Source organism: Vitis vinifera, chromosome 17, assembly GCF_030704535.1.
Source record: "Vitis vinifera cultivar Pinot Noir 40024 chromosome 17, ASM3070453v1".
In the NCBI taxonomy this organism is placed as follows: Eukaryota; Viridiplantae; Streptophyta; class Magnoliopsida; order Vitales; family Vitaceae; genus Vitis; species Vitis vinifera.
The window spans coordinates 10,628,007-10,654,598 of NC_081821.1; the positions used below are offsets into that span (position 1 = coordinate 10,628,007).

At 37.0% G+C, this 26,592-nt stretch overlaps 3 protein-coding genes and 1 non-coding gene across 4 annotated transcripts; 2 read left to right on the plus strand and 2 right to left on the minus strand.

Annotated features, from left to right (window-relative positions):
* Positions 1–13,611: 13,611 nt before the first annotated feature.
* On the plus strand, positions 13,612–17,249 carry LOC100265564 (probable apyrase 7). The gene is made up of 2 exons (XM_002278449.5): positions 13,612–15,321; positions 16,515–17,249. Exons 1-2 carry the CDS (start codon positions 14,178–14,180, stop codon positions 17,051–17,053), a joined length of 1,683 nt encoding a protein of 560 aa, XP_002278485.3. The 5' UTR covers positions 13,612–14,177; the 3' UTR covers positions 17,054–17,249.
* An 840-nt stretch (positions 17,250–18,089) lies between these two features.
* On the minus strand, positions 18,090–25,526 carry LOC100248414 (uncharacterized). Its single transcript, XM_002281793.4, has 2 exons — positions 24,978–25,526; positions 18,090–18,691 (listed from the first exon to the last, which is right to left on the minus strand). Exons 1-2 carry the CDS (start codon positions 25,244–25,246, stop codon positions 18,238–18,240), a joined length of 723 nt encoding a protein of 240 aa, XP_002281829.1. The 5' UTR covers positions 25,247–25,526; the 3' UTR covers positions 18,090–18,237.
* LOC109124331 (uncharacterized) lies at positions 20,096–24,980 on the minus strand. The gene is made up of 2 exons (XM_019226455.2): positions 24,815–24,980; positions 20,096–24,727 (listed from the first exon to the last, which is right to left on the minus strand). The coding sequence occupies exon 2, from the start codon at positions 23,376–23,378 to the stop codon at positions 22,440–22,442; it is 939 nt and encodes a 312-aa protein (XP_019082000.1). The 5' UTR covers positions 23,379–24,727; positions 24,815–24,980; the 3' UTR covers positions 20,096–22,439.
* Positions 25,315–25,509, plus strand: LOC132253025 (U2 spliceosomal RNA). The gene has a single exon (XR_009464806.1). It is a non-coding gene; the product is annotated as a U2 spliceosomal RNA (small nuclear RNA).
* Positions 25,527–26,592: the final 1,066 nt, after the last annotated feature.

A 26,592-nucleotide genomic window follows, 5' to 3' on the forward strand; every position in this document is an offset into this window, starting at 1 on the left:
CTTGGGCCTACGTAACCTTTTCTATTGGGCTCTGTACGGTCCGTTAATTTGCTTGCAAGGCAAGAATATTTTTTTATAAAATTTCAAAAAAAAAAACACGAGGAAAAGGAGAAAAAAAAAGAAGAAAATTAACAAAATATTAACCTTGAAAAAAAAGTTAAGCTAAAAAAATAAATAATAATAAGATAACGAATACATGAAAAATACCAAAAAAAAAAGTCAAGATTGATAAAACTTAATATTTATTTCTTAATGACTTAAGTTTATTTTAAATTAAATTATATTTAAATTATTAAATTATATTTAAGTTATTAACTTAAAACTTATTATTTATTGTTTATTTTTAAGTATTGAAGTTATTTGATAAAATTAATTTAAAATTTATTCTAAATCATCAAATTGACATATTTATCCTTAGAAACTATAATTAGAACAACAAACGTCGACTAATAATAAAGGTTATGGATTAGTAAAAAAATATCATTGAGGTAATTAGACCAATGAGGGTAAAATTGTAAAATAAATATGTAGACTTAAAGAAAAAGTTAATTATTTTTACTCATTTCTTAAAGTTGTTCTTGATTTTAAGTTATATCACTAAGTTATTTTATCAAACATACTTAACAACTTAAATTAAGTTATTAAATCACTTTAAGTTATTGTAGACCCCTCATGCTGGCCACCCGAATGGCTGGCAGCTTGTTGTAGGAGTGGGAGGCCAACTTCTTCGAGGACTAGCATGCATGGGACACATGGTGAAGGACACCACCACCTCACCATGGTGGTTGTTGAGATGGTGACATATTGGCTGAGCAAAGAGCAGATGAGCAGGGGAATGGGTAGGGAAAAACGTGCATTAAAAGGAAGAGGAAGCCATTTTTTATTTCGGGGAGGGTTTTGGGGAGCTGGAAGAGAGATAAAGAGGGAAAGAACTTGTGTTGGGGAGGGGAAGGTAGCGAAACACTAGAAATCGAGCATTAGTGTTTAAGCGAATCTCACCAAGTGTAGTCCCCGTATACTTCATCTTCTTCCATTTTCGCATTATTTTCTTTCATCTCTTATTGACATTTGAGATTCATTTTGGCGATTAAGGGTGGTCAGTGTATGCTTGCTTGCTTGGTTTCTTCTATTTCTTTTCATCTCCATTTATAGGGAAGACATTTGAGCCAAGTTATTTAATTTTTAGTTGGTAGTATGTACTATGGATTTTAGTGAGAACTTTTTATCATCTTCCTAGTTTTCTATCAATGAGAGTGAATGAGAGTGGATGAAAGAGATGGCTTGGAGCGTTGCTACACGAACCTTTAATATGTCGGCCATCAACGTCGGAGCATTGCGTTGTCGAGGTCCGCTAACCGTTGGTATAGGCTGTGCCTCAGTGACCACCACCAGCCTATGGCGATCTTCGTCCTCGTCTTTGCGATCAAAGCCACTTGCCTACTTGAGTATCTCTACCGACGCTAGTATGAAGCAGGCTGCTCAAAAGAACAAGGCTCCAACAGCTTTGGGACCTTGCTCTCCAGGCCAAACGCCCTCCATTGGACGCTGTTGAACTTGTGATTTGCGAGCTAGAAGACGACCCAAACTTCAATGTCGACAAAGGTTCTGTGTTGGCCACCAATGGCGGGGTGGAAATGGAAGCGTACATCAGGATGGAGACATGAAGAAGTGTAGGAGCTATTGTAGGCAAGGTCGTTGCTGTCGGAGCAACCAACGAGTGCGCCACCATTGACTGTGAGAGCGCGTGTAGTGGCGGGTGTGCGGCTAAGCCGAAGGATCCTTACGACTTCGTCTAGTTGGTACACTCGCGTTGCGAAGAAACCAGCTGTCATGGTAGCTTAAAGATCATCAGATCTCTATCCGTCTCTTGAATGCAATGTTGGTGAGGAAAGGCTATAGGTAGCAGTGGTTGCATGGGAGGTGCCTATAGTGATGCTAATGGGGATTCAGGGTATGGGAAGGCAGCATGGAAATTTGATCCACCGCATGTCATTTTTTTTTTTTTTTTGTATTCTTCATATTTTAATATAAAAAATTAACTTCCATATTTTCAATTTTCAAACTTAATTTTCCAAAACTCCATTTCAAACTAATTTTCAAAACTCCATTTTTTTTTTAATTCTTGAAATAATTTTCTAAGGTTCTAATTTTAAATTTAATTTTCCAAGATTCAAATTCTTAAAATTAATTTTCCAAAAATTCCACAATTCCAAATTTAATTTTTAAAATGTCACCTTCAAATAAATTTTCGAAACTCCAATTCATTTCAAATCTAATTTTCAAAAATTCCATTCCCAAACAATTATTTAAAATTTCCTTTTCTTAAATTTAATTTTCAAACTTCCATTTTTAAATAATTCTTCAAAATTTTGATTTCCAAATTTAATTTCCAATCTCAAAAATTTCAATATTCACGTTCATTTATTTAATTATTATTTTCGTTATTATTATTATTCTATTTATTTATTTTTAAAATTCCATCTTTAAACAATTCTTCAAAATTCCGACTTCCAAATTTAATTTTCAATTTAAAAAATTTCAATATTCACGTCCATTTATTTAATTATTATTTTTGTTATTATTATTCTTCTATTTATTTTTAAAATTCCATCTTTAAACAATTCTTCAAAATTCCAACTTTCAAATTTAATTTCCAATTTCAAAAATTTCAATATTCACGTTCATTTATTTAATTATTATTTTCATTATTATTATTATTCTATTTATTTATTTATTTTTAAAATTCCAGCTTTAAACAATTCTTTAAAATTCCAACTTCCAAATTTAATTTCAAAATTTAAAAATTCCAACATTCACGTTCATTTATTTAATTATTATTTTCGTTATTATTATTATTCTATTTATTCTATTTATTTATTTTTAAAATTTAATCTTCAAACAATTTTTCAAAATTCTGATTTCCAAATTTAATTTCCAATTTCCAAAATTCCAATTTTCACATTTATTTATTTAATCATTATTATTTTTGTTATTATTATTATTATTATTATTATTATTATTATTATTATTATTAAATTTCATTTTTAGATAATTCTTCAAAATTCTGATTTCCAAATCCAGTTTTCAATTTCTGAATTTCCAATTTTCCAATTTTCGAACTTAATTTCCAATTTCTAAAATTCAAATTCTCACATTTATTTATTTATTTATTTATTTATTATTATTATTATTATCATCATCATTTTATTTATTTATTTTTAAAAATTCCACATTCAAATAATTTCCAAGATTCCAATTTTTATAATTTAATTTTCATAGTTTCTACTTCTCAAATACCTTTCAAAATTCTAATTTCTTTCAAATTTAATCTCCAAATTTCCAATTCTTAAATTTAATTTTCAAAACTCCAATTCTCAAATAATTTGCTAATTTCTCTCAAGTTTAATTTCCAAAGTTTCAATTCCTTAGTTTAATTTTCAAAACTCTAATTCTCAAATAATTTTAAAAATTTCAATTTCTTTCAAATTTAATTTCCAAAATTCCAATTCTTAAATTTAATTCCCAAGACTCCAATTTTCAAATAATTTTTTAGACTCCAATTTTAAAATAAATTTCAGAAATCCAGTTTTCTCTCGAATAGTTTTAATTCCACTCTAGTTTTCAAATAACCTTCTGTTTCTCTTAATTTTACATAAGTAAGAATGAATTTTTCATAATTCTGAAATAATAAAATTTGTGAGACTAATTCATGTAAGATAAATTGGGCTTTGGTGGGAGGTCCAACATCAAAGAAGTTTTACTTAAAATAAAAATGAACTTGAGTGAAATGTCATGTGTGCCAAAGGTGATTTCATATTCCGTTTGGTGATGCATGTGATATATTTTACGTTCATTCTTGTGCACTAACCCCATTTCATGATAGCGCATTATTCGCTTGTTGCCAAGGTACGCACCCACTCTCACTCTGACCATTCTCTATGCTTTGTTTTGGCTCCCAGTGTATGATCATCTTTTGGTATCCACGTTTAATCAACCAATTGCCACACGTGGTTCATTTTATTAGTAGAGACCCATTTTTAGGGATTTAGAGGGGTGTTACGGTATTTATCGTACCTTCCCAATAAGTAACCTGACCCCCGAGCCTTGATTTGGTTTTTCACAGACCATATTTTTCAAATAAGGAGTCACACTTAGGGTTTTCTTTCTTATTTTGTTTACACTTTAAAAATAAAACAAAAATAAGTGGCGACTCCAAGTCATTTTCTTAATAAATAAATCATTTTTCAAATGAAAAGCGAGTTCGCCATTTGTGGGAACGAATCGTGCAAAATACAGGGTCCACAAAATAGCGACTCCGCTGGGGAATCATGAGAGGGTCAAGCTTGAACTTAAGATGAGGCAAATGTGACGTTTGATGGGTCGATTAGTGGATACCTATCTCTTGATTATTCATTGAGAGCTCTTGATGTCATTGGATGCATACTTGGTTATTATATTCATTTGGGACATTGACATGCTAATTGTGTTGATTGATTATCTGGATTGAGGATTTTAATGTAGCGATTTTTCTGTGCTTCATTGCTATATCCACTTGGGACATTAACATGTTGGTTGTGTTATCTTGCCTATCTTAGCATAGTGACTCTAATCTTGCCATGATATTTTTGTTCACCTTACATGTATAGACTCACTTGTTGTATATCTTTCGACTTGATGTGTTGATTCTCGTGCTCGTATATTATCTTGATCATCTTTGAGCATGTTGTCTTTGTCACTATTCATCTTGATTGTCATAGCTTGCGTACGGACATGAGTGATATATATGTACTTTGCTTGACTGTATGGTGCATGACTACTCTTCTCCTGTATCATTGCATGTCGTTTGTCTGTGTGGGCCACACATCTATTTCCTTACCTCTAACCCTCTCGTTTCAGTCATTTCTTTCACTTCGACTCTACTTTTGCAAGTGTGAGGCCTTATGTGTGCTTGCTCCTTTGATCGAGCTAGAGGTTGGAAGTAGGGTCTAATGACGGGTATATTAATGTTTGAGAGCATTCTAAAGGAGACCAACATATCGATGTTGATTGGAGTCTGATCATTGAAGACCTGTATAGTCTAGAGCTAGGTTTCATGGATATTTGTGCGACCAGTGTGTTTTCTCTTTCTACTATAGCTTCATAGGGTTTTCGGATGCACCCACACCGCTCACTACGCACTTTAGTTGACTATTGAGTGTTGAGAGTTTTGAGAGGCTTCACCATAGAAAACCCCCCGGGATGTCAAGGTAGTGCATGTGTGGAGGTGATGACCACCTTGCATGGAAGTGCCCCGTTTCTTCGAAGGTGTGCAGAGGGTTGCGTACCACCGGAGGGTATGATCGATTCTGCTAGGGGTTGCATACCCTATAGGTTTAGCTTTAGATCATTTGACTAGGATTCCCTCTTTACATGTGGGTGCATCTGAGGGCCTTCAGAGCCTCTTTGGTTACACTTTGGGTCCAGTACTCCCTTATTTGGTATCTAGTTGAGAGTGCATAGAGATCAATATGGGTTTGAGTTACAGTCAGACAGTCTTTCTACACTTCAATGCCTTGCTCATTCTAGTTCAGACTAGCATTTTTTCTAATTTTTCCCTGTGCATACCATATCTCGTGCTTCATGCTTTTCAAGATTGGTTCTTTATTCTCAGTGTGGATTTGTCATCTTAGGTCAGAGTAGAGGGGAGATTAGTTCACTTTTTCGAGAGATCAGACATAGATCGGTGGGTTGTCACAGTTGATCAGTTCACGACTGCCATGACTTCTATTCAGGAGGCATTGGCCAGTCTCAAACAGGAGATAGGCAATCAATAGAGTAGACAACCCATAGTTCAAGATGAAACGCCTTATGACTCATTTCCACCTCCACCACCACCACCTGTTCCGATAGTGTCATAGGCTCTACCCTATATATTACATGGTCATTATGAGGTTGCCCCATTTGCAGTAGTCCAGACCACAGTCCTTGAGGATACTCATGCACGTATGGATCATATTGAGTAGCGTATCAAGCAATTGAGAGTATCTGATAGTTCATCGGCTTGGGATGATCTTGATAGTATACCAGTGGTCAGTTTACCGGCCAAGTTCAGGATGCCTAACATTGAGAGGTACACGAGTGTTAGTTGTCCCTGCATTCATGTTCGACTTTACAGTACTGTGATGAGGGCCCATGGGTTAGACGAGTCACAAATGATCACCATGTTTCCTTTATCTCTAAGTGGCGCAGCCTAGCGTTGGTTCGCATCCTTGGAGTCCTCGTGACGTAGGACATGGGATAACCTAGCTTAGGAGTTTCTATGACAATTTTCATTTAATACTGTCGTAGATGTGTCGAGGAGAGAACTCGAGGGTTTTAGACAGAGATCAGAAGAGTCCATTTCTTCCTTCATCTCCCGTTGGCAGGGGAAGATAGCAGAGATTGTTGATAGGCCATTACAGAGGGTTGACTTAGTCTTGAAGGTCATCAGAGGTTTGATTGGAGATTTTAGAGGGAAGTTCAAACCCAATTGGAACTGACCTTACTTCATTAAGGAGATAACCCTAGAGGACGTTGCATGGTTGATGGATCTAGATGGAAACCAATTCTCGGAGCCGACCAACGTAGATCAGCTAAAGAGGTACTATGTTTGAGATCATGGTCGTAGGATGGGTGGCCATCATTTCGGTTAGCCATATACCATTTCACCATTTTGACATACAAACCGTTGCTAACCCATTGAGCCTCGCATGTGCATTATAGCCTTTTTTTTTTTTTTTTTTGCCTTGCTCACTTTTTTGCACCGGGATGAGGCCCCTTTAGTGTATGCATGCATTATTTGGGAGTCTCATGAGTCTTGGACCTACAAGTGCATATTTCTCTCATTATTTTTCCTACCATCACTCTACTGCATTCCATCGTATCTCATTGGTTGTGTTCTTCATCTCTTCATTTTTATTCTATTTACTGCTTGTTTTGCTTCATATTCTCTCCACCCTAAGTGGTGATCCTCTTCAGTTCATTACATGGAAGATGGTCACATCATTTCCACTACCTATCACATATACACTACTTCAAAGATCCTTAGTTTGAAATTTCATCTCGTTAGAGAGAGTTTTTGAGAGTGTGTATATCCATTATTGATATCATATTTGGGGCTCATTTGTTTATGTTCAGGGTATGCCCATTTGTATATATGTAAAAAAAATGATGAAATGAAAAAAAAAAAAAACACATGTATGTATGTGCATAGTATTCTCCATTGTTGAGCGTGTATGTTGATATCCGATGGTCACTTTATCGAGTATGTTTATTGTTGAGAGTTCGTATGTGAGCTTTCTGAGATAAGATTTTATTTGTATTCACTTTGTCATATTTCTTTAAAAGTAAGATGAATGACCTTCTCCTAGGGACTCTGGGCTATTGTCCTATCCATCATTGCATTCATTATTGATGTGACTTTGCTCCATGTTTGACTTGAGTTGATCATCACTTTTCTTCGTATATTCATTGTTTCACTATCATCTTCGTCATTGCTTGTGATCCATATCATTCGCTTCACCCCCTTGTTCTTTTCTTACACTGACCTATTCCAGGTTTGATATTTCCCCTGCATCATTCTTGCGCATCTCATTATCAGTTTGATTTGCTTCATCGTCTCATTATTGATATTATATTCACATTGAGCACTTTAGGTCCATGGCTCACGAGTTTTTCTATACATGTTGCATTTTATACATGAGGGCATGGGTTTTTTATTATTGGGTATTTGAGCCTAATTTTCCCTCATTTCTATTACCCAATCACCCTAACCTACATTACGTCCCATGTCTTAAGACCATCATGAGGCCATGGGATCAGATATCGTCTTCAATAGCCCTTATTTGGACAGGTGTTTGAGATTTGGTTGATATTTAGATACCATCATGCTTCTTCTTCTAGGAGACGCCCCTTTGACGTTTGGACCCGATTCAGTTGTGGATATGGATGACCCGGATTGCACATTTAATGATGGATGATCCAATGTCATTTGATTTTCTAATCTACCATACATTTGATGCTATATTGGGGCATATTTCCCTTTCGGTTGAGATTTGTAGATTTTTATAGAGTTACATGATGCCGAGTTGATAGTCTATTGTTTTCTTGTCAATATCCCCCAGTGGAGTCTCTTTTGGGCCATCCAATTAGGCTCACATTTTTTAGCATTTAGATATCATCATATTTCTTTTTCTGGGAGATGCTTATTTAATCTGTTGATTCGTTTCAGCTGCGGACATAGATGACTAGGATTACACACTTGGTGATGGATGATTTGGTGTCATCTGATTTTTTGATCTACCACACATCTGATGTCATACTAGGGTGTATTTTCATTTTGATTGAGATTTACAGATCTTTATGGAGTTGCATGCTTATCCTCACTTACAAGGTACACACCGAGACGATGACCTAGTTGTTATTTTATCATGATCTCCCATGGGAGCCTTTCTTGAGCCATTCAGTCAAACCCACACTTTACGGCATTTGGATGTCATCATGCTTTCCCTTCTAGGACACGCCTCTATGATGTTTGGACTCGATTTAGTTGTGGATATGGATGACTAGGATTGCACATTTGATGATGGGTGATCAGATGATGTCCGATTTTTCGATATACCACACATCTGATGTCATACTGGGGCATATTCCCTTTCGGTTGAGATTTATGGATCTTCATGGAGTTGCCTATTCAACCCACTTACGAGATACACATTGAGGCGATGACCTGTTCGTTATCTTATCATGATCCTCTAGTGGAGCCTCTCTTGAGCCATCTAGTCAGACCCACACTTTTCGACATTTAGATGTTATCATGATTTTCCTTCTGGGATACGCCTTTTTGACATGTGGGTCCGATTCAGTCATGGACGTGGATGACCAAGATCACACATTTGATGATGGATGATTTGATGTCATCTGATTTTCAGATCTACCACACATCTGATGCCATACTGGGGCATATTTCCATTTTGGCTGAGATTTGTGGATCTCCATTGATTTGCATGATCGTCCCCATTTACGACATACACGTTGAGTTGATGATCTGTTTTCATTTTACGATGATTCCCTAGTGAAGTCTTTGCTTGAGTCATTTAGTCAGCCTCATACTCTCTGATATTGTCTTGATTTTGTGATGGAGTTATCTCAGACGCCTACACTCCCATATCATCATTTCAGTGGAGTACATGTCAGATCTTTTATACATCCCTTTGGGTTTATTCTCGAGTTATCAGGACAGACTAAATGCACTAGTTGCTATATTGGGGCATGTTTCCCTCTCTTAGTTGTGAAGATGATTGTTTTCTCATAGATCTATTACGATTTTCATTACTTTGCTGAGGGATGTTTACTTACATTAGTGTGCCACTATTTCAGTGACTTTTGGTCGAGATGAGCCTCTAGAGGAGCACGACCTTCTGGGTTTTGATTGCCCCGCTATCCATGACTTTCTAGTAGACTTTTGTGTTGAGGACGCGGTAGTTACCCCGACAGATTATTCCCTTATGACTCCCAAATGGATCATTCCTTTGAGACGACGATGGATTCCTCCAACAGAGCATATCGAGTTAGAGACATTTGACCTATTGTGACACATCATCGGGTCTTGTGATTCAGTCCGATGGGTTGTAAGGCCATATTTATAGTCGGTTTGACTGTACCGACTCATCAGCGAAGCATCTTTTGAGACTCATGGGGTCTTTTTCAGACCCTTCCTATGGATTGAGAGTTGTAGCGGCACACTACACTGGGGCATATTTCCTTCTCATTATCTCCTTGCATTTTTATTTTGGCGTTCAGAGCCACTATTTTCTCAGTTTGGTCATTCAGAGCCACCATATCTTCTTAGTTACGACGTTCAGAACCACCTTTTCTTAGTTTGGTCATTTAGTGCCACCACTTCTTCTCGATTTGGGCGTTCAAAGCCACCATCTTCTCAGTTTGGGCGTTCAGAACCACCATCTCTTCTCAGTTTGGGTATTCAGAGCCACCATATTCTTAGTTTGGGCATTCAGAGCCACCGTCTCTTCTCAGTTTGGGCATTCAAAGCCATCATCTTCTTAGTTTGAGCGTTCAAAGCCACCACCTCTTCTCAGTTTGGGCATTTAGAGCCGTCATCTTTTCTCAATTTCGGTGTTCAGAGTCACCATCTCTTCTCAGTTTGGGCGTTCAGAGCCACCATCTTTCCTCAGTTATGGCATTCGGAGCCACCATTTTTTTTAGTTTGACATTTAGAGTCATGTTCACAGTTTGGCGTTTAGAGCCACTATCTCTTCTCAGTGTCAGTGCTTAAAGCCACAATCTTTTTTCAGTTTGAGTGTTCAAAGCTGTCATATCTTCTCACTTACGACATTCAGAGTCGTCCTTCTCCATTTGACATTCAGAGATGTCAGTTCATAGTTTGGCGTTCAGAGTCACTGTCCATTCTCGGTTACGACGTTCAGGGTTGTCCTTTTTAGCTTCGACATTCAAAGTTATCATGTCTTCTTAGTTACGACGTTCAGAGTCGTCTCTCTCGGCTTGACGTTCATAGCTATTAGTTCATAGTTAGGCGTTTGGAGCCACCGTTTCCTTACGGTTCGACATTTAGATTCACCATATCTTCATTTTGGCGTTTAGAGCTGCCTCTTCAGTTTGACGTTCAGATCCGTCATTTGTTCTTAGTTCAACATTCAAAGCCATCACGTATCTTTTCTGTTTGACGTTCAGAGTCACATTTTCATTTTGGCATTCAGAGCCGCATCTCCAGTTTGGCGTTTGAGTCATTGTTCGTCTTTAGTTCGGCATTCAGAGCTATCATGTCTCTTTTTCGTTTGACGTTTAGAGTCGCATTTTCATTTCGGGGTTCAGAGCCATCATCGCTTCTTAGAGTCACTTGTGGTACATACTTATTCAGGCATGTAGTGCCACCATATTTCCTCCTTTTGGCATTCAAAGCCACTTTTCCTCAGCCTTGTCATTCATAGTCATGGCTCTTGACATTCATATTCACTGGCATTGCACATTTTGCCTTCACGATTTTACATTCGTCCTCATTTTCCTCACCCCGTTACCTTGTGCTCATCGCTTGTTCATCATGCTCTTCTAGACTTCCCTTTCCCCTGCACATGACATAGTTCTTTCAGTTCATGACACATATTTCGGACATGTGTTTGGGCACCCTACGCTTAGCGTTTTCATGTAGTTCACATAGTGCAGTCCCCTTTGCACGCATTCTTTCTTGTACTCCAAGGTGGTTCAATCGTTACTCATCTTTGACATCAATTTTTGAGTCACTTTTGGAGGCATTATGAGAGCTACCCTTCTCCTAGGATTTTAGAGACCTTTTTGTTCCTTTGTTGGTTGAGCGAGTTTGTATTTTACTCATGTACCTTTAGGGGTATTTCTCTTTCTTCGGTAGAGTTCACTTCATTTCACTCACTATTCACACTTCTTTTCACTCTAGTGTTCATATTTTCTTACACTCGTGAACTCTACCGAAGAGGGACATATTTGTAGACCCCTCATGTTGGCCACCCGGATAGCTGGTAGCTTGTTGTAGGAGTGGGGGGCCGACTTTTTCGAGGACTAGCATGCATGGGACACATGGTGAAGGACACCATCACCTCCTCATGGTGGTGGTTGAGATGGTGACATATTGGCTGAGCAAGGAGCAGACGAGCAGGGGAACGGGTAGGGAAAAAAGTGCATTAGAAGGAAAATGAAGCCATTTTTTATTTCGGGGAGGGTTTTGGAGAGTTGGAGGAGAGCTGAAGAGGGAAAGAACTTGTGTTGTGGAGGGGGAAGGTAACGAAACACTGGAAATCAAGCATTAACGCTTAAGCGATTCTCACTAGATGTAGTCCCCGTATACTTCATCTCCTTCCATTTCGCATTATTTTCTTCCATCTTTTATTGACATTTGAGATTCATTTTGCCGATTAAGGGTGGTCAGTGTATGCTTGCTTGCTTGGTTTCTTTTATTTCTTTTCATTTCCATTTATAGGGAAGACATTTATGCCAAGTTATTCAAATTTTAGTCGATAGTATGTAATCTGGATTTTAGTGAGAACTTTTTATCATCTTCTTAGTTTTCTATCAATGAGAGTGAATGAGAGAGATGGCCTGAAGCGTTGTTGCACAAACCTTCAATATGTCGGCCATCGACGTCGGAGTACTGCGTCGTCGGGGTTTGCTAGCCGTTGGTATAGGCTATGCCTCAGTGACCACCACCAGCCTATGATGATCTTTGTCCTCGTTGTTGCGGTCAAAGCCACTCGCCTGCTTAAGCATCTCTATCGACGCTAGTGTAAAGCAGGCTGCTAAAAAAGACAAGGCTCCAATAGCTTTGGGACCTTGCTTTCCAAGCCAAACACCCTCCATTGGACGTTGCTGAACTTATGGTTTGCGAGCTAGAAGACGACCCAAACTTCAATGCCGACAAAGGTTCTGTGTTGGCCACCAATGGCATGGTGGAAATGGAAGCGTACATCAGGATGGAGACACGAAGAAGCGTGGGAGCTGTTGTAGGCAAGGCCGTCGCCGCTGAAGCAACCAACGAGTGTGCCACTGTCGACTGTGAGAGCGCATGCAGTGGCGAGCGTGCGGCTAAGCCGAAGGATCCCTACAGCTTCGCCTAGTTGGTATGCTCGCGCTGCGAAGAAACCAACTATCATGGTAGCCTAGAGATCGTTAAATCTCTGTCCGTCTTTTGAATGCAATGTTGGTGAGGAAAAGCTACAAGTGGCAGTGGTTGCATGGGAGGTGCCTACATTGATGCTAATGGGGATTCAGGGTATGAGAAGGCAACATGGAAATTTGATCCACCGCGTGACATTTTTATTTTTTTTACTCTTCGTATTTTAATATAAAAAATTGACTTCCATATTTTCAATTTTCAAACTTAATTTTCCAAAACTCCATTTCAAACTAATTTTCAAAACTCCAATTTTTTTTTAATTCTCGAAATAATTTTCTAAGTTTCTACTTTTAATTTTAATTTTCCAAGATTCAAATTCTTAAAAGTAATTTTCTAAAAATTCCACAATTTCAAATTTAATTTTTAAAATGTCACTTTCAAATAAATTTTCGAAACTCCAATTCATTTCAAATCAAAAATTCAAAAATTCCATTCCCAAACAATTCTTTAAAATTCCATTTTCTTAAATTTAAATTTAAAATCAATAAATATGGAGAAATTAGAGAGTAAAAAAAATTAAAATTAATTTTATGAAAAAATGCACGAGCATATTAAAAAGAATATAAAGGAAAAAAAGAAAAATAATAATAAAAACTATAATAGGTGAAAATAGATTATGGTGGCTAGAGAGCAAAAAAAATGAAAAAATTGAAAAAAAAAAAAAAGTGGAAACGTGGTAAGTGGTAAGACAGATATATTGATGTGAGAGAAATAATAAAAATAAATGATACATGTGCATATTAATAAGTGATATTAAATTAATGTGTATTTTGTCTTTTGGAGAGGATAATTATGAAACAAATTTAAAACCACTATTGTGGAATAGATAATATTTTTTTCCCTATTTTACATTAAAATTAAAAAGTAAAAAGTAAATTTCTACGATCTCATATTTTTTTTTGTAGTTGGGGTGCATTGTTACATGATTTCCAAAAAAATTGCCGAACACAATGTCACTCTAAAAATGGCTGGCCATAATGGTCATACGCTGTTTGGAAGGCGAGAAAGAGAGAGGGATCTCCCTTCTTTCTCACAGGGGAGGGAGAGAGAGTAGGCTGTAGTCAAGTTTTTAGGGTTTGCAGAGACGACCAAGGTGCGTCGATCCCCTTTCAGCATCTCTGATTGAGTCCACGCATCTTTCAAAAGTGTCAGCTTCATGTTGCATATTCGCTAGAGTCTTTGATTCTGTCTGAGATTCAAACTCCACACATATTCAATCCCAGTAATGTCCATGGATCAAAGTTCAAAGATGAAGGGTTGTTCTTCATCAGGGCTTCAAATCATCATTTCCACAATAATCTCCTGCAAATCTGTGCTATTGTGTGATTCACTCTAAGAGCGAATAGAGGAAATAGAAAGTTGTGGGATTTGGAAACACTAGACACTTGTGCTGATTGTGTAGAGTGTCTTTTTGTTCAAATCTCTAGGGGTTTTGCAGGCAGATAAGAAGTAGGGATTTATCCATGTTGGTGTTTTGGCGATGGAACCCAGGTCGCCTTCCAAGTTTAAAATTCCTATCATGGGATTTGTTCAATATAAACGGGTCTTCAATATTGGTATCATAGTTCTGGCCGTTGTGCTGTTACTGGTTGGTGTTTATCATGTATTTGGACCGGGGAGAGGTGGCAATGTGTTGGGAAGGCCTTACTTTACTGTGGTTGTGGACTGTGGAAGCACAGGGACGAGAGTGAATGTGTATGAGTGGGTCATGAAAGGTGAGAGGAACTGGGAGCTGCCTATGTTGATGCATTCATATCCCGACTTGTCAACCAAGAGTCCTCTTTGGAAAGGTGCTTGTCAGTACCATTGCTTGCAAACTGAACCTGGGTTAGATAAATTTGTTGGTAATTATTCAGGGGTGAGGGCGTCTTTGGAGCCATTGATTCTTTGGGCTGAGCAGCAGGTACCACCTGAAAGACGTGGAGAGACTCCGGTTTTTGTTCTAGCTACTGCTGGACTAAGGAGGCTGGATGTTGTTGATGTTAAGCAAGTTTTGGATGATGCAGAGGCTGTTGTGGGAAAGCATGCATTTTTGCATAGGAGAAGTTGGATCAGGGTGTTGAGTGGAAAAGAAGAAGCTTACTATGGTTGGATTGCTCTGAACTATAAGATGGGGAGACTTGGAAATAATTCAAGGTTGCCCACTTTGGGACTTCTGGATTTGGGTGGTTCATCATTGCAGGTGGTGATGGAGGTAGGTGAATCAAGAGAAGATGGGCACTTGGTCAGATCAAGGGTTGGCTTGTTTGAACATCGAATCTTGGCATACTCATTGACGGAATTTGGTATAAATAAGGCATTTGATAGGACAGTTAGTATGCTAAGCCAAGTGCAACCACTCAGAGAAGGTTCTGGCCGTAAACTGGAACTCCAGCATCCTTGTCTTGGTTCTGATTATGTGAACAATTACACCTGTGATGGTTGCATTTTTTCAAATGCTACTGACTCGAATAGTTCTCAGCCCATGCGAAATCATCACTTCACTTCTGTGTATCTAGTTGGAGACCTGAATTGGGAGCAATGCAAAGGACTTGCAAGGACTGCTGCAATACATTCAAGCAGCTCAGATTGGTCCAACCTAACACTTGCTTTAAACTGCAAAGCACACTTGCCTTCTCATAGTGGTCAGTTAAAACTTCTAAACCTCTAACAGCAGTTTATTCCACACACAGTTCGTGCACATTTATACATTTTTTGACATTTTTATGGCCTTACAAATTCACATGTGCTAAAAATCTGATCTCTCTTCCAATGACCTCCAGAATTCACTTGGGGCTTCTGCAATAATAAATTATTAAACATTTAGGGCTACCAAGAACAGCATTTTATAATATCTAGTAAGGTCTCTAATGTGCATAGATGACCATTCTTTGTCTATGCTAGGCTTTGTTGATTGGTTTAGCTTGAGTTTAGGAGTCAGAGATTGTTTTTACATTTTTTGTTATTTTCCTTTCCTCAAGCGCGCCTTTTTGGGGTCAATTGTATACATTGTATATACTTTGCTCCATTTGCTCAGGCACCATTAATATAACAATTGCAACCCTGAGGTTCAATCTGTCCAATGGACACCTGTGCTTTATTGTGGTAGGCACTGTGATTGGTTTGACATCAAATAAAGAACATATGCATTATGAAGCTTTTAACTTATATGCATGTATTGAAATGGATTTTGACCTTATTTAGTTTTCTTGGTTCTCCTCTAGGTACATCATTCAAATATTTAGGCTATGTTTGGTTCTCGGAAAGTGTTAAGGAAAGAAAAAAAATATTAAAGAAAATGATTTTCTTATGTTTGGTTGTACTATGAAAAATATGAAAGAAAGTCAAATATAATTAAAATTAACAAGAAATTTATATATTTTAAAATTATTTAATCTTTATATAGATGGGTTAATCGAGTGAAATGAGTTTGAAGTAGTATATAAAAATAATTTATTGATTTTAAATCAATTTTTTTATTTTCTTTCACTTTTTCTTTCCTTCTACTTTTCCTCTTTATTTTTTTTCCCTAGCATTTTCCCTCACACTTTCCGGGATCCAAACATATCTTTAAACTTATGCACCGTCACTATAATTTAAATGGTTACATCTTTCAACAAGGAAATTTATTCAGGATTTGAAGTTCCATGCGTCAACATGCCACATGTTTTATTCTATTTATTTTTAGTTTCAATGCAGTTCTGTCATTCTCATTACTAAGACCATCTATGCATCATATGTTATCCACAAGCTAGCTTCCCACCATTTTTGCACTGAAGGAGTGGTAGGTTTCATGTGCTAAGGTTCATACGTTTAACTTCCATCTTGCATTCTGCAGGCAGCAATATACTGAATTCTAAAGCCACCACCCATGCTGCTGCATGCTTTCATGCTTTGTCTGGATTTTTTGTTGTTTACACCATGCTGAATTTGAGTCAAAGAGCCAACATGACAGAAATTTGGGAGAGAGGCCAGCTACTATGTTCAAGATCAGATGCTCATTTTGGCAGCATTTCCGGAAATTATGCTAGGCAGTTTTGTTTCAGTGTGCCCTATTTAGCTTCACTCATTGAAGATGGTCTATGTCTTGGTGATGCAGAAATAAATTTTGGCCCGGGAGATGTTTCTTGGACTTTAGGAGCTGCCTTGGTTGAAGGGGAATACTTGTGGCTAAGTACCACTAATTCTCGGTTGAGCATATCATCCTTGAAAATAAAGTCAGTCTTAGCATCACCATTTTTCCTATTTATTTTGCTTCTAGGTCTTCTTCTCATTGTTTACTGTAGTCAAATTAAGCTGCCTATGCCCGGAAAAAGAGGTGCCGGTGTTAGATCATCCTTGCCATCCTATATCTATCCAAAACGCAGGCCAAACTAATCTTTGGTTTCTGCATTTTTGATTGTTTGTTCTTATTGTAAGTGCAATTCATTTATTCTTTGTAAGTTAGAGTTACATAAATCCATTTTAGATTATTAACTTGTATGTTTGTCACTATAAGACAAAAAGCTATGTTGTACTCCTGGTTGGATTCTAGAGTTTTCTTCTTGGATGATAGCTTTTATTCTTCTGTGTCCCTGATACTCAACTTTAGATGGAGTGGAATGCATTCTGGAGTGTGGGTGTTTGAAAGGTACAGGGTGGTTGGGGAATCATTTGAAGCTGTGCTGGACAGTTGCTATCGTCTCATGATGCTTACTTCTAGTTTAAGAGATATTCTATTTAACACACAACAGCTGTGTGGTCCCAATTTCATGGTACTTGGGGATCCAAGATTCATCTCTTTACATCTATGTGATCATGTTGAATTTCTCGTAATATTTATGAGAGTAAATCTCGCTACATAGGATGAGATTTTGATGCAATGTTCCGGGGAAAAAATCATCATTTTTTTAAGGCTCTCACTACAGTACCAAATTGATACATATTCAGGAGCAAGACCAATCACATCGTGCGCATTGTGTCATTTATACATACAGTCTAGGGTCCATTGTTTTGTACCCAATATGATCCTATGATTCTTTTGTATTTTCTTTTGTATTTTGATTTCATTTCTTTATTCGGCTTTCATTTGATTATATTTTGATCTCATTTATTTATATTTTCCTCCAATAACTTAAATTTCATCATAAGTATTTAACACCCGAGATTGAAAAAAAAATAATTGTAAGCATGTGCTTCGATGGAGACTCTCTTTCAACTCAAGATCTAATAGGCAATCCCATGCTGGTCTTCATTTTTTGTTGACTGAATTAGTGATCCATTTGGGTTGTTTTTGTGAAAAAAACTAAAAAGGAGAATTTTGGGTTTTTGCCGCAGCATCTAGTTTCCAAACAGGATAGTATATATGACCCAGTTAAATGCAGACGAGAACCAAAAGGACCAAGAAACTACACCAAGAATAAAGAGCAGAGCATCATGACAAGGCCAGCACAGCTTATGTTTATAATATATGCATACAGGTAGACGGATCAAATTACATCATAATCATGTTCTATTAGCTTGTTCGCATACATACAACCAGATATTTACATCGTTATGACCCCTCAACAGGCAGTAGTAGTTCAGTATGTAGACACGCTGCTGGACTCACAGCCTTCCAACCCAGAATTTTTGACATCCACCCAGATTTCATTTACGCGCCCAAAGATCTGAAATGGAGAACTGTATTGTGCGATTGAGTAAGCATAATTACTTTCAGAAGTAGTGAAGTTTGCCCATGGGGACCTACTCAGGCTGATGGCAAGTTTCTCTGCTTCTTTAACAATGTTATCATCCCTGGCATATCCTGAGAACTTCCTGACTGCAATACAGTGAATTGCCCATTTATCTGGTTTCAGGTGTAGTTCAGGGAGAGGAAGTGGAGGGGTGGCCTGGAACTTCACAGGCAAGTAGAACCGGACAAAATAAGCCGATGAGTGAAGAGGGCCGGCACCAGGAACAATGCTTGTTAGGACAGGTGCGGTCATTGCGATCCGAGAAAAGTTCAAATTGGCGCCTTGGATGTACTGAAACAGCCTGTCAGGTGAGTGAATCCAAAGCAAAATGAAATGAATCCTCCAGAATCATAAAGAGGAAAATCCTAAAGAGATCATCACTAAGACTGCAGCATTTCCAGGAGAAGAAGTTCTATGAAAGATTAGATTTCATATTGGGGAATAATCCTTGTACATTATCCACAATGAGTGAAAGATTCCTTTATTTATTGATTTGTTTCTTTATATTCAGGATGGATGTTGCTTTCCAGAAAAAACACTACGTCTGAACATGTTGACCATCTTATGTTATGGAAATTCAACAATAACATAACAAAACAGCCCAGCTTTAATTCCAAGAACATGTTTTGGGAAATTACAAACAAAAGTTACTTCTGACAAGTGATGATTTTACAGTCAGGTTGTAGTGACCTAGTTGAGTATCACATCACTAAGTTAAGGTTTGGTGGTTGGGCTTATAAACAAATGGGCCATCTCCCCTTGATAGTTGATTTTCAAGGATAAGGTCTATGCAATGTATAGACCATGTATGGACCAACATGCGCCGTGTGGGCAGATTGGGGAAGGGCTACTACCTAGCTGTGTGCAGGATTTGCAAAGTCATCAATCCACCCATAAAAACCGCCATGGGTGTTGGTTTAACTTAGTGATGTGGGACTCAACTGTCATTACAATCCACTATGCTTTCAAAACCGCTGATTTCCATGGTGGTTTTTATGGGTGGTGAGTTGACTTGGTGGATACTGCACATGACTAGGTAGTAACCCTCCCTCAATCTTGCCCCCATGGTGCCTGCTCTGATACAAATTGTTACGTATATATTGGGTAGAACTCACCCTTGAAAACTGACTATCAAGGGGAGGGTGCCCAAGTGCTTATAAGCCAAACCACCAAGTCTTAATTTAGTGATGTGAGCGTCAACTAGGTCATTACACAAGAAAGTCACTTTGTTCATCATCAAAATTGTTGAAACACTGCTCTTAACAAAGCCAGTGGACTTCCTAACTGATATAGAATGACCTACACTAGTCAAAACAAAAAATCCAGTTCAAAATAAAGCCAGGGACCTTCCATATATTCAAAGCCTTATTCTGAGAATGATATTTAATCTTTTTTGTTTTTTGTTTTTTTTTGTTTTTTTTTTTATCTGCAAATGAGATTTCTATTAAAAACGCCAAAAAGGGTAGACCAAAGTACACACGATGTATACAACGACAACCAAAAAGTGCCAAAAAAAGGAGGAGAAGACAAAAAGAAACTCCTTCTCTCAAACTGACCCCAACCAATCAATGAAATCTACTATGGACATCAATCTTTCACCTATAAACAGTTTGATCCAAGTTAACAACTTACACAAAAACAAGTATTTCAGCCTTTGGATTGAGAATTCCACATTCTCAAAAGATCTTCTATTTCTCTCTTTCCAAATAGTCTAGAAGAGGCATAAAGGAGCTGTCCTTCAAACCTTTTTCTGCTTTCTTCCAACAAAGGAACCATGTCGGCCTAGCATAGTCTCTCTAATTGTGGATTGCAACGCCTAAAAAACTCTAAAGAGAGAGAATAATAGCTCCCACAACACCCTTGCCTTGTCACAATGCAAAAGGATGTGATCAATAGACTCCTCATGAGATAGACATAGGAAGCAATGGTTGGCCAAAGACCACCCCCTCCTTTGAAGCTAGTCAAGAGTTAGAGCTTTTCCCCAAGTCGCCTCCCAAGCAAAAGAGCACACCTTAGGAGGAACCCATGCATTCCACACAACACTAGAAGGGAATTGCACTACCCTTCCTGTCTCTAGGCTAGCATAAAGTGATTTAACAGAGAATGTTCCACTCTTCATATCAACCCAACACACTTTATGCTCTTTCCCCTCTTCTACCAATTTATCTTGAAGTCTTGCCAAAAGCGTTCCACAATAATTATCTCTCAATCATTTAGGGGTCTTAGGAAGTTAGGATTCCAACCACCCCCCTCATTAGAATGCTACCACAACTCCGCCACTCAAGCATCTTTAGAGTTAGAAAGAGCACATAAAGAGAGAAAAGAAACATTTAACGGCTCCTCCCCGCACCACTTATCTTTCCAAAACTTTATCCTTTTCCCATTGCCCATTGAAAAGGACAATTTAGAACTAACTACATCCCACAACTTTCTTATGGTCTTCCATAAACCAACACCATAGCCTCCTCTCACTTCTTAGAGCACCAACCCCCTTCCAAATCCCCATATTTACCACTAATAATTTGTCTCCAAAAGGCCTCCCTTTCTGAAGCAAAGCGCCAAATCCACTTACAAAAGAGGGCCTTATTAAGCGAGTGAAGGCGCCTAACACCTAGGCCCCCCATCCTTCTGTTAGAGCAAATGATATCCCATTTCACTAGATGAGGCTTACTATCTAAGGTCCCGCCTCCCCATAGGAAGTCCCTTTGGATTTTTTCCAACCTTAACCGCATAATCCTTGGTATCCGAAAAAGAGACAAAAAGTAGATTAACAAATTAGATAATGTACTTCTAATCAACGTTAGTCTTCCCCCTTTGGAAATATATTGTCTTTTCCACAAAGTTAATCTTCTAATCTTTCTTCCACTCCATCCCAAGCCACCAACGCATTAAAAAGGGCACCTAAAGGGAGCCCCAAAGAGGTGGTCGAGAGCACTCCCACTTTACAGCCTAATACAAGAGCCAACTCATCAAGGTTCTTTGCTCTACCCACCGAAATAAACTCACTCTTTGTTAAATTAATTTTCAGATCCAAAATGGTTTCAAACCACATAAGCAACCAGTTTAAGTAGGTCAATTGGGTATGGGAGGCTCACAAAACACCAAAGTGTTGTCTACAAACAGTAGATGAGTAACCTCCAAACCCTCTCCACCTCTCCCATTCACTTTGAAGCTAGTCAAAAAGCCACCTTCCCTTGTCCTTCCAATGAGACAGCTAAGCGCCTCCATAGCAAGCACAAACAAATACGGAGAAAGACAATCCTCCTGTCTTAATCCTCTAGAGCTTTGGAAGAAACCTAAAGGGGTACCATTCACAATAATCAAGAAACTTGGAGTAGAAATGCACCAACTAATCCACCTCTAGCCAAAACCCATTTTTTCCAAGACCGCAAGTAAAAAGCCCCAATTGACATGATCATATGCCTTCTCAATATCTAGTTTGCACAGTACCCCAACCCTATTACTTTTCAGCATCGAGTCAATTGTTTCATTTGCTATTAGGACAACATAAAGGATTTGCCTACCTTCCACAAAGACATTTTGAAAAAAAGAAACCACTTTATTGATAATCTTTTTAAGCTTATTAGTCAACACTTTAGCCAATAATTTATACAGGTTCCCCATTAAACTTATAGGCTTCAAATCCCTAAGATCTTTAGCCCCTCATTTCTTTGGCACCAATACCAGAAACGTAGCATTGAGGCTTTTTACAAATCTATCGTGATTATGAAAATCCCTAAAGAAACCCATTTCCTTAACGACATCCCAACAACACTACCAAAATGCCATTGAAAAACCGTCCGGCCCTAGGGCTTTGTCCCCATTAAGAGCTGACAACACATTGAAACCTCTTCCTCAGTAAAAGGTTCCTCTAACTTCGCTGCATCTTGCCTATTTAAGGTTTCAAAGTCCATGCCACTTATACTAGGGTGCCAATCTCCAGATTTTGACAAAAGGGCCTGGAATGCCTGGACAATTTCGGCTTTAATATCAGCCTCCTCTGTTAACCAAGCCCCATTAATCTTGACCTTAGCTAAAAAATTTCTCCTTCAATACATGCATTTGCCATTTTGTGAAAAAAAATTGGTATTTCTGTTACCCTCCTTTAGCCAAACTTCCCTTGACTTCTGTCTCCAGCTTGTTTCCTCCATAAGAGCCCATTTCCGAAATTCTACCCTTGAAGCCTTCTTGGCAATCTCTTCCTTTATAGATAAAGTCCCTAGTAACTCTTGTGAATCCCAAAAGCCCACCTGGGTGAGGGTCAAATTCTTTCTAATAGCCACATTGCCAAACACCTCAAAGTTCCAGCTCTTCAAAAAGCCTTTTAGTTTTTTCAACTTTTCTGTCAGAATGAAACTAGAGAATCCTCTAAAACTAAGCTCCAACCACCAAAACTTCACTAGATCCTTGAAACCCTCCTCCTTCAACCACATACTCTCAAACCTAAAGGGAGAAGGACCCCTCCGCATCCCACCCACATCCAATAGAATTGGAGAATGATCTGACACGGGTTTAGGCAAGACACACTGCAACACATTGCTAAAATGGCCTTCCCATCCCTCAGAAACCAAGAAACGATCTAACCTCAAATAGGCCTGATTATTCAAACCCTCACTCCAAGTAGAAGACCCCCCTAACAAAGGAAGATTCCTCAAATGGAGGTCATCAATGACCTTTGTAAATCTTCTCATTGCCGAAGTCAATCTCGATGCACCAGAATGTTCACCTGGAAATCTCACAACATTGAAGTCTCCCCTAATACACCATGGGTCACTCCACAGGCCCCTAATTGCCCCAAATTCATCCCAAAAGTCCTCTCTAGCATTCCCAAGGGTAGGGCCATACTCCCCTGAAAAAATCCAGACGAAACAATCATCACAACACTTAAAGCGACAAGAGATTGAGTACAAGCCCAATTCCATGCCCATCAGCTCTAGCACTTTATTATCCCAAAAGACTAGAATCCCTCCTGTTACCCCCCCTAGCATTCACTGCCCCCACTCTAAGAATCTTCCTGTTCCTAGACTGTGAACCAATGTGAAAATTCCTGAATATACTGATAAAATCAGAAGAGAAAATTCCAATAAAAATGCAACAAAGGATGACATGAAGGATATTTTGCAGATGGAGTTAGCACCAGAAGAAGAGACTATAAATTGACAATATGTAAGAGAAATGATTGACAATATAAATCATAAAGATTAATTTCTATAACATTGGTCTACAGTTGAAAGTGGCAGCAAGCACAAAATAAACACTTCCCATCAAAGTTGAGTTTTGGTTCAAATTGGCCATTTTGACCATTAAAATATACATCTCGGCCTTCCTCTCATACCACTGTTCAAAACCCCTTTGGCAACATTTTATTTTGTTTGAAAAAAATTGTTTGAAACTCCCATCTTGAACCTATGGCTTTAGTACAAATTTAAAAACCGCATCTTGAAACTACAACTTTAATAAAGATTTGGAAACCATGTTTTGAAACTACAGTCTCTAATTTATATAGAAGTAGTATTTTCAAAATGTTGTTTCAAACATATTTAAAAAGAAAACTAGTTTGAATAATAGTTTCAAAATGTACCCAAAACTTATATTTTGTTTGGTTTGAGGGCCAATTTGATAAAAAATTCATCAAAGTTGGTCTAGGTTTTAGTACAAGTTGTTAGTAAGAAAAGCTTCTCTGGATCTGGGGTCAAATGGACTCATGTTACAAACAAAATATAAGTTTTAAGTATGTTTTGAAAGTATTGATCAAAATATAAGCTTATTGGTTTTTTCCTTAAATTTGTTTGAAACTGCATCTTGAAAATACAACTTCTATATAAATTAGATGCTGTAGTTTCAAAATAAGGTTTCTAAAAGCATACTAAAGCCATAGTTTCAAAATACAGTATCTAAATTTGTACTAAAATCACATTTTCAAGGTGCAGTTTCAAACAACTTTTTTTGAAAAAAAAAATGAAATAAAATAAAAGTAGTGGATGAAGCGTTTTATTTTTTATTTTTTATTTTTTATTATTTAGGCAATTTCCAATTCAAATGAAGAAAGCAACTTAGCAACCTCAACATGCATTTTCAGATACAAGAAAATACAGTAATCAACTACAACATCCAGTGGGTTGCCAGTTAAATTCCAAGAATTTGCATTCTCATCATAACCACTACCAATCTTCCAAGTGGGTTCTGATGAAAAGCCAAAAAAATCTGCAATTGATCTTTATCATATATCACACGCAAACAAAATTTGCAAAAATTCCCAAATTTTGTCATGAAAAGCCTTAAATATCAGCAGAGTACTCAGCAGCCAAGAAATTCTTCAATATATTGATATTATACCCTACAATATAAAATAAAAAATAAAAAAATTCAAAACCCATTTCCCAATTTTAGTGGAACTAAATGAAATGATCAAATTTTCACTTACCCTCCGTTTGGTTCCCAAGAAAACAGAGGGAAAAAAAAACCCTCATGTTTCCCAACTCAAAATTTTCAATTTTCTTCCATTTTTCCTGCAGTTTCTAGGAAATCAAAGGGTGGGCTAACTCTTCATCAAACTAGAAGCGAGAAAATGATAAAGGGTAAAGGACCTGTGAAAGCCATTCCAGGTTGATTTCTCAAAGGATATGTCCCGAACAGAAGCCGTCATCCAAGTCGATTCCGGGTAGAGCCTGACCTCGAAATCTGATTCTGCATGAATCACTGCAAATTCAGGCGATTCAATTCCTTTACAGAGAGCAAGACAACAGAGGATGCTGATCAACATCAACGACAGCCATGGCTTCTCCATCTTTCTCTGATGCAGAAGTTGACTAGCGCATGGGACTATGAACCATGGGTTTGGGCTTTTGTCCCACATCGAAAAAACAAGAGAACGGACAACCCAAGAATTCGATATAAAATAGGAACATAGTTGCTGTCGAAAGCATACCTTTCTCGGCCTTTTGGCTAAGATCAAGTGTAGTATCTGTTCTTATCAGTTTAATATCTGATACGTGGGTCATCGACTCACACGATATTAAATTAATTTTTAAGGGTGATGGTTCGCCAGGGTAGCTTGCTACCGGAACCTTCGAGCGTCGCCCATGCGTAGCACTACTGCACGGGCCTGGCGCAACCCTACGACTCTAGTTAAACATTCCCTAGTGAGGTAGTTGCTCTAAAAATTGTGTTAAAGATATTGGCATATTACATTTGGTTTCAAATCTCTTACATTGAACATGATTTATTTTTTTAAAAAAATTTCTTGATATATATATTATTTTTATGTTTGTATAATTAATTTTCAAAATAATTCTCTGAGAACAAGTCAAAAGGTTTTATGACAACATTGCGTTTGTTGTTTTTTACAATAAAAGAGTTAACAAAATTAAAAAAAAAAAACAAAATTTTAAGTTATTAAAATATTTTTAATTTCTTAAAATTTCTTTTATTTAGTTTTTCTTTTTGTAAAGATTAAATAATTTTGAAATATTTAGGTTTTTAACTCATAAGATGAAAAGTTGGATTTGATTCACTGATATAAAAATATATAAAAAAAAAACCTCAAAATTTCAAATTAATATTATCTTTGTCTATTTAAAAATAATTTAAAATACATTCATTTTTTAATGAGTCATTCAATTATTCTAAAAAATTCTCATTTACTTGTCATGTCATTCATATATATATATATATGTTTACATTCCTTTTAGATATTTATTATTATTTGAATTTTTTTTTCCCAGAAACAAAAACTTCATAGGATTCTTATTTTAGTTTCCTAAAAGTTTAGGAAATATCGTGTAAAAAAACTCCTATTTAAATAGGATTAATATTTTTTTTATTCTCTAACATTTTAAGAGAAAATATTGTCAAACAAATCCTATTTAATAATAATTACCAATTCAAAAAGTACTAAGCTTGTTTATTAAATAATAAACAATAAGTTTAATAATATATAATTATTTTAGTTATGATTAATTTATTTAGTAAAAAATAATTATTTATTTATTTATTTTTATACTATATATCAAAGTATTTCTGAAAAACTCTTACAACAAATTTATCCTCTATTATATTAAATAATGATTAATATTATATAATAAATACAAATTTATTATTACTTTATTTATTATCAAGAATATGAATTTATTTTTAACTTATTAATATTAGATTTATGGAGAAAAAAAATCCTAAATAATAAAATAATAAAATAAAATTAAT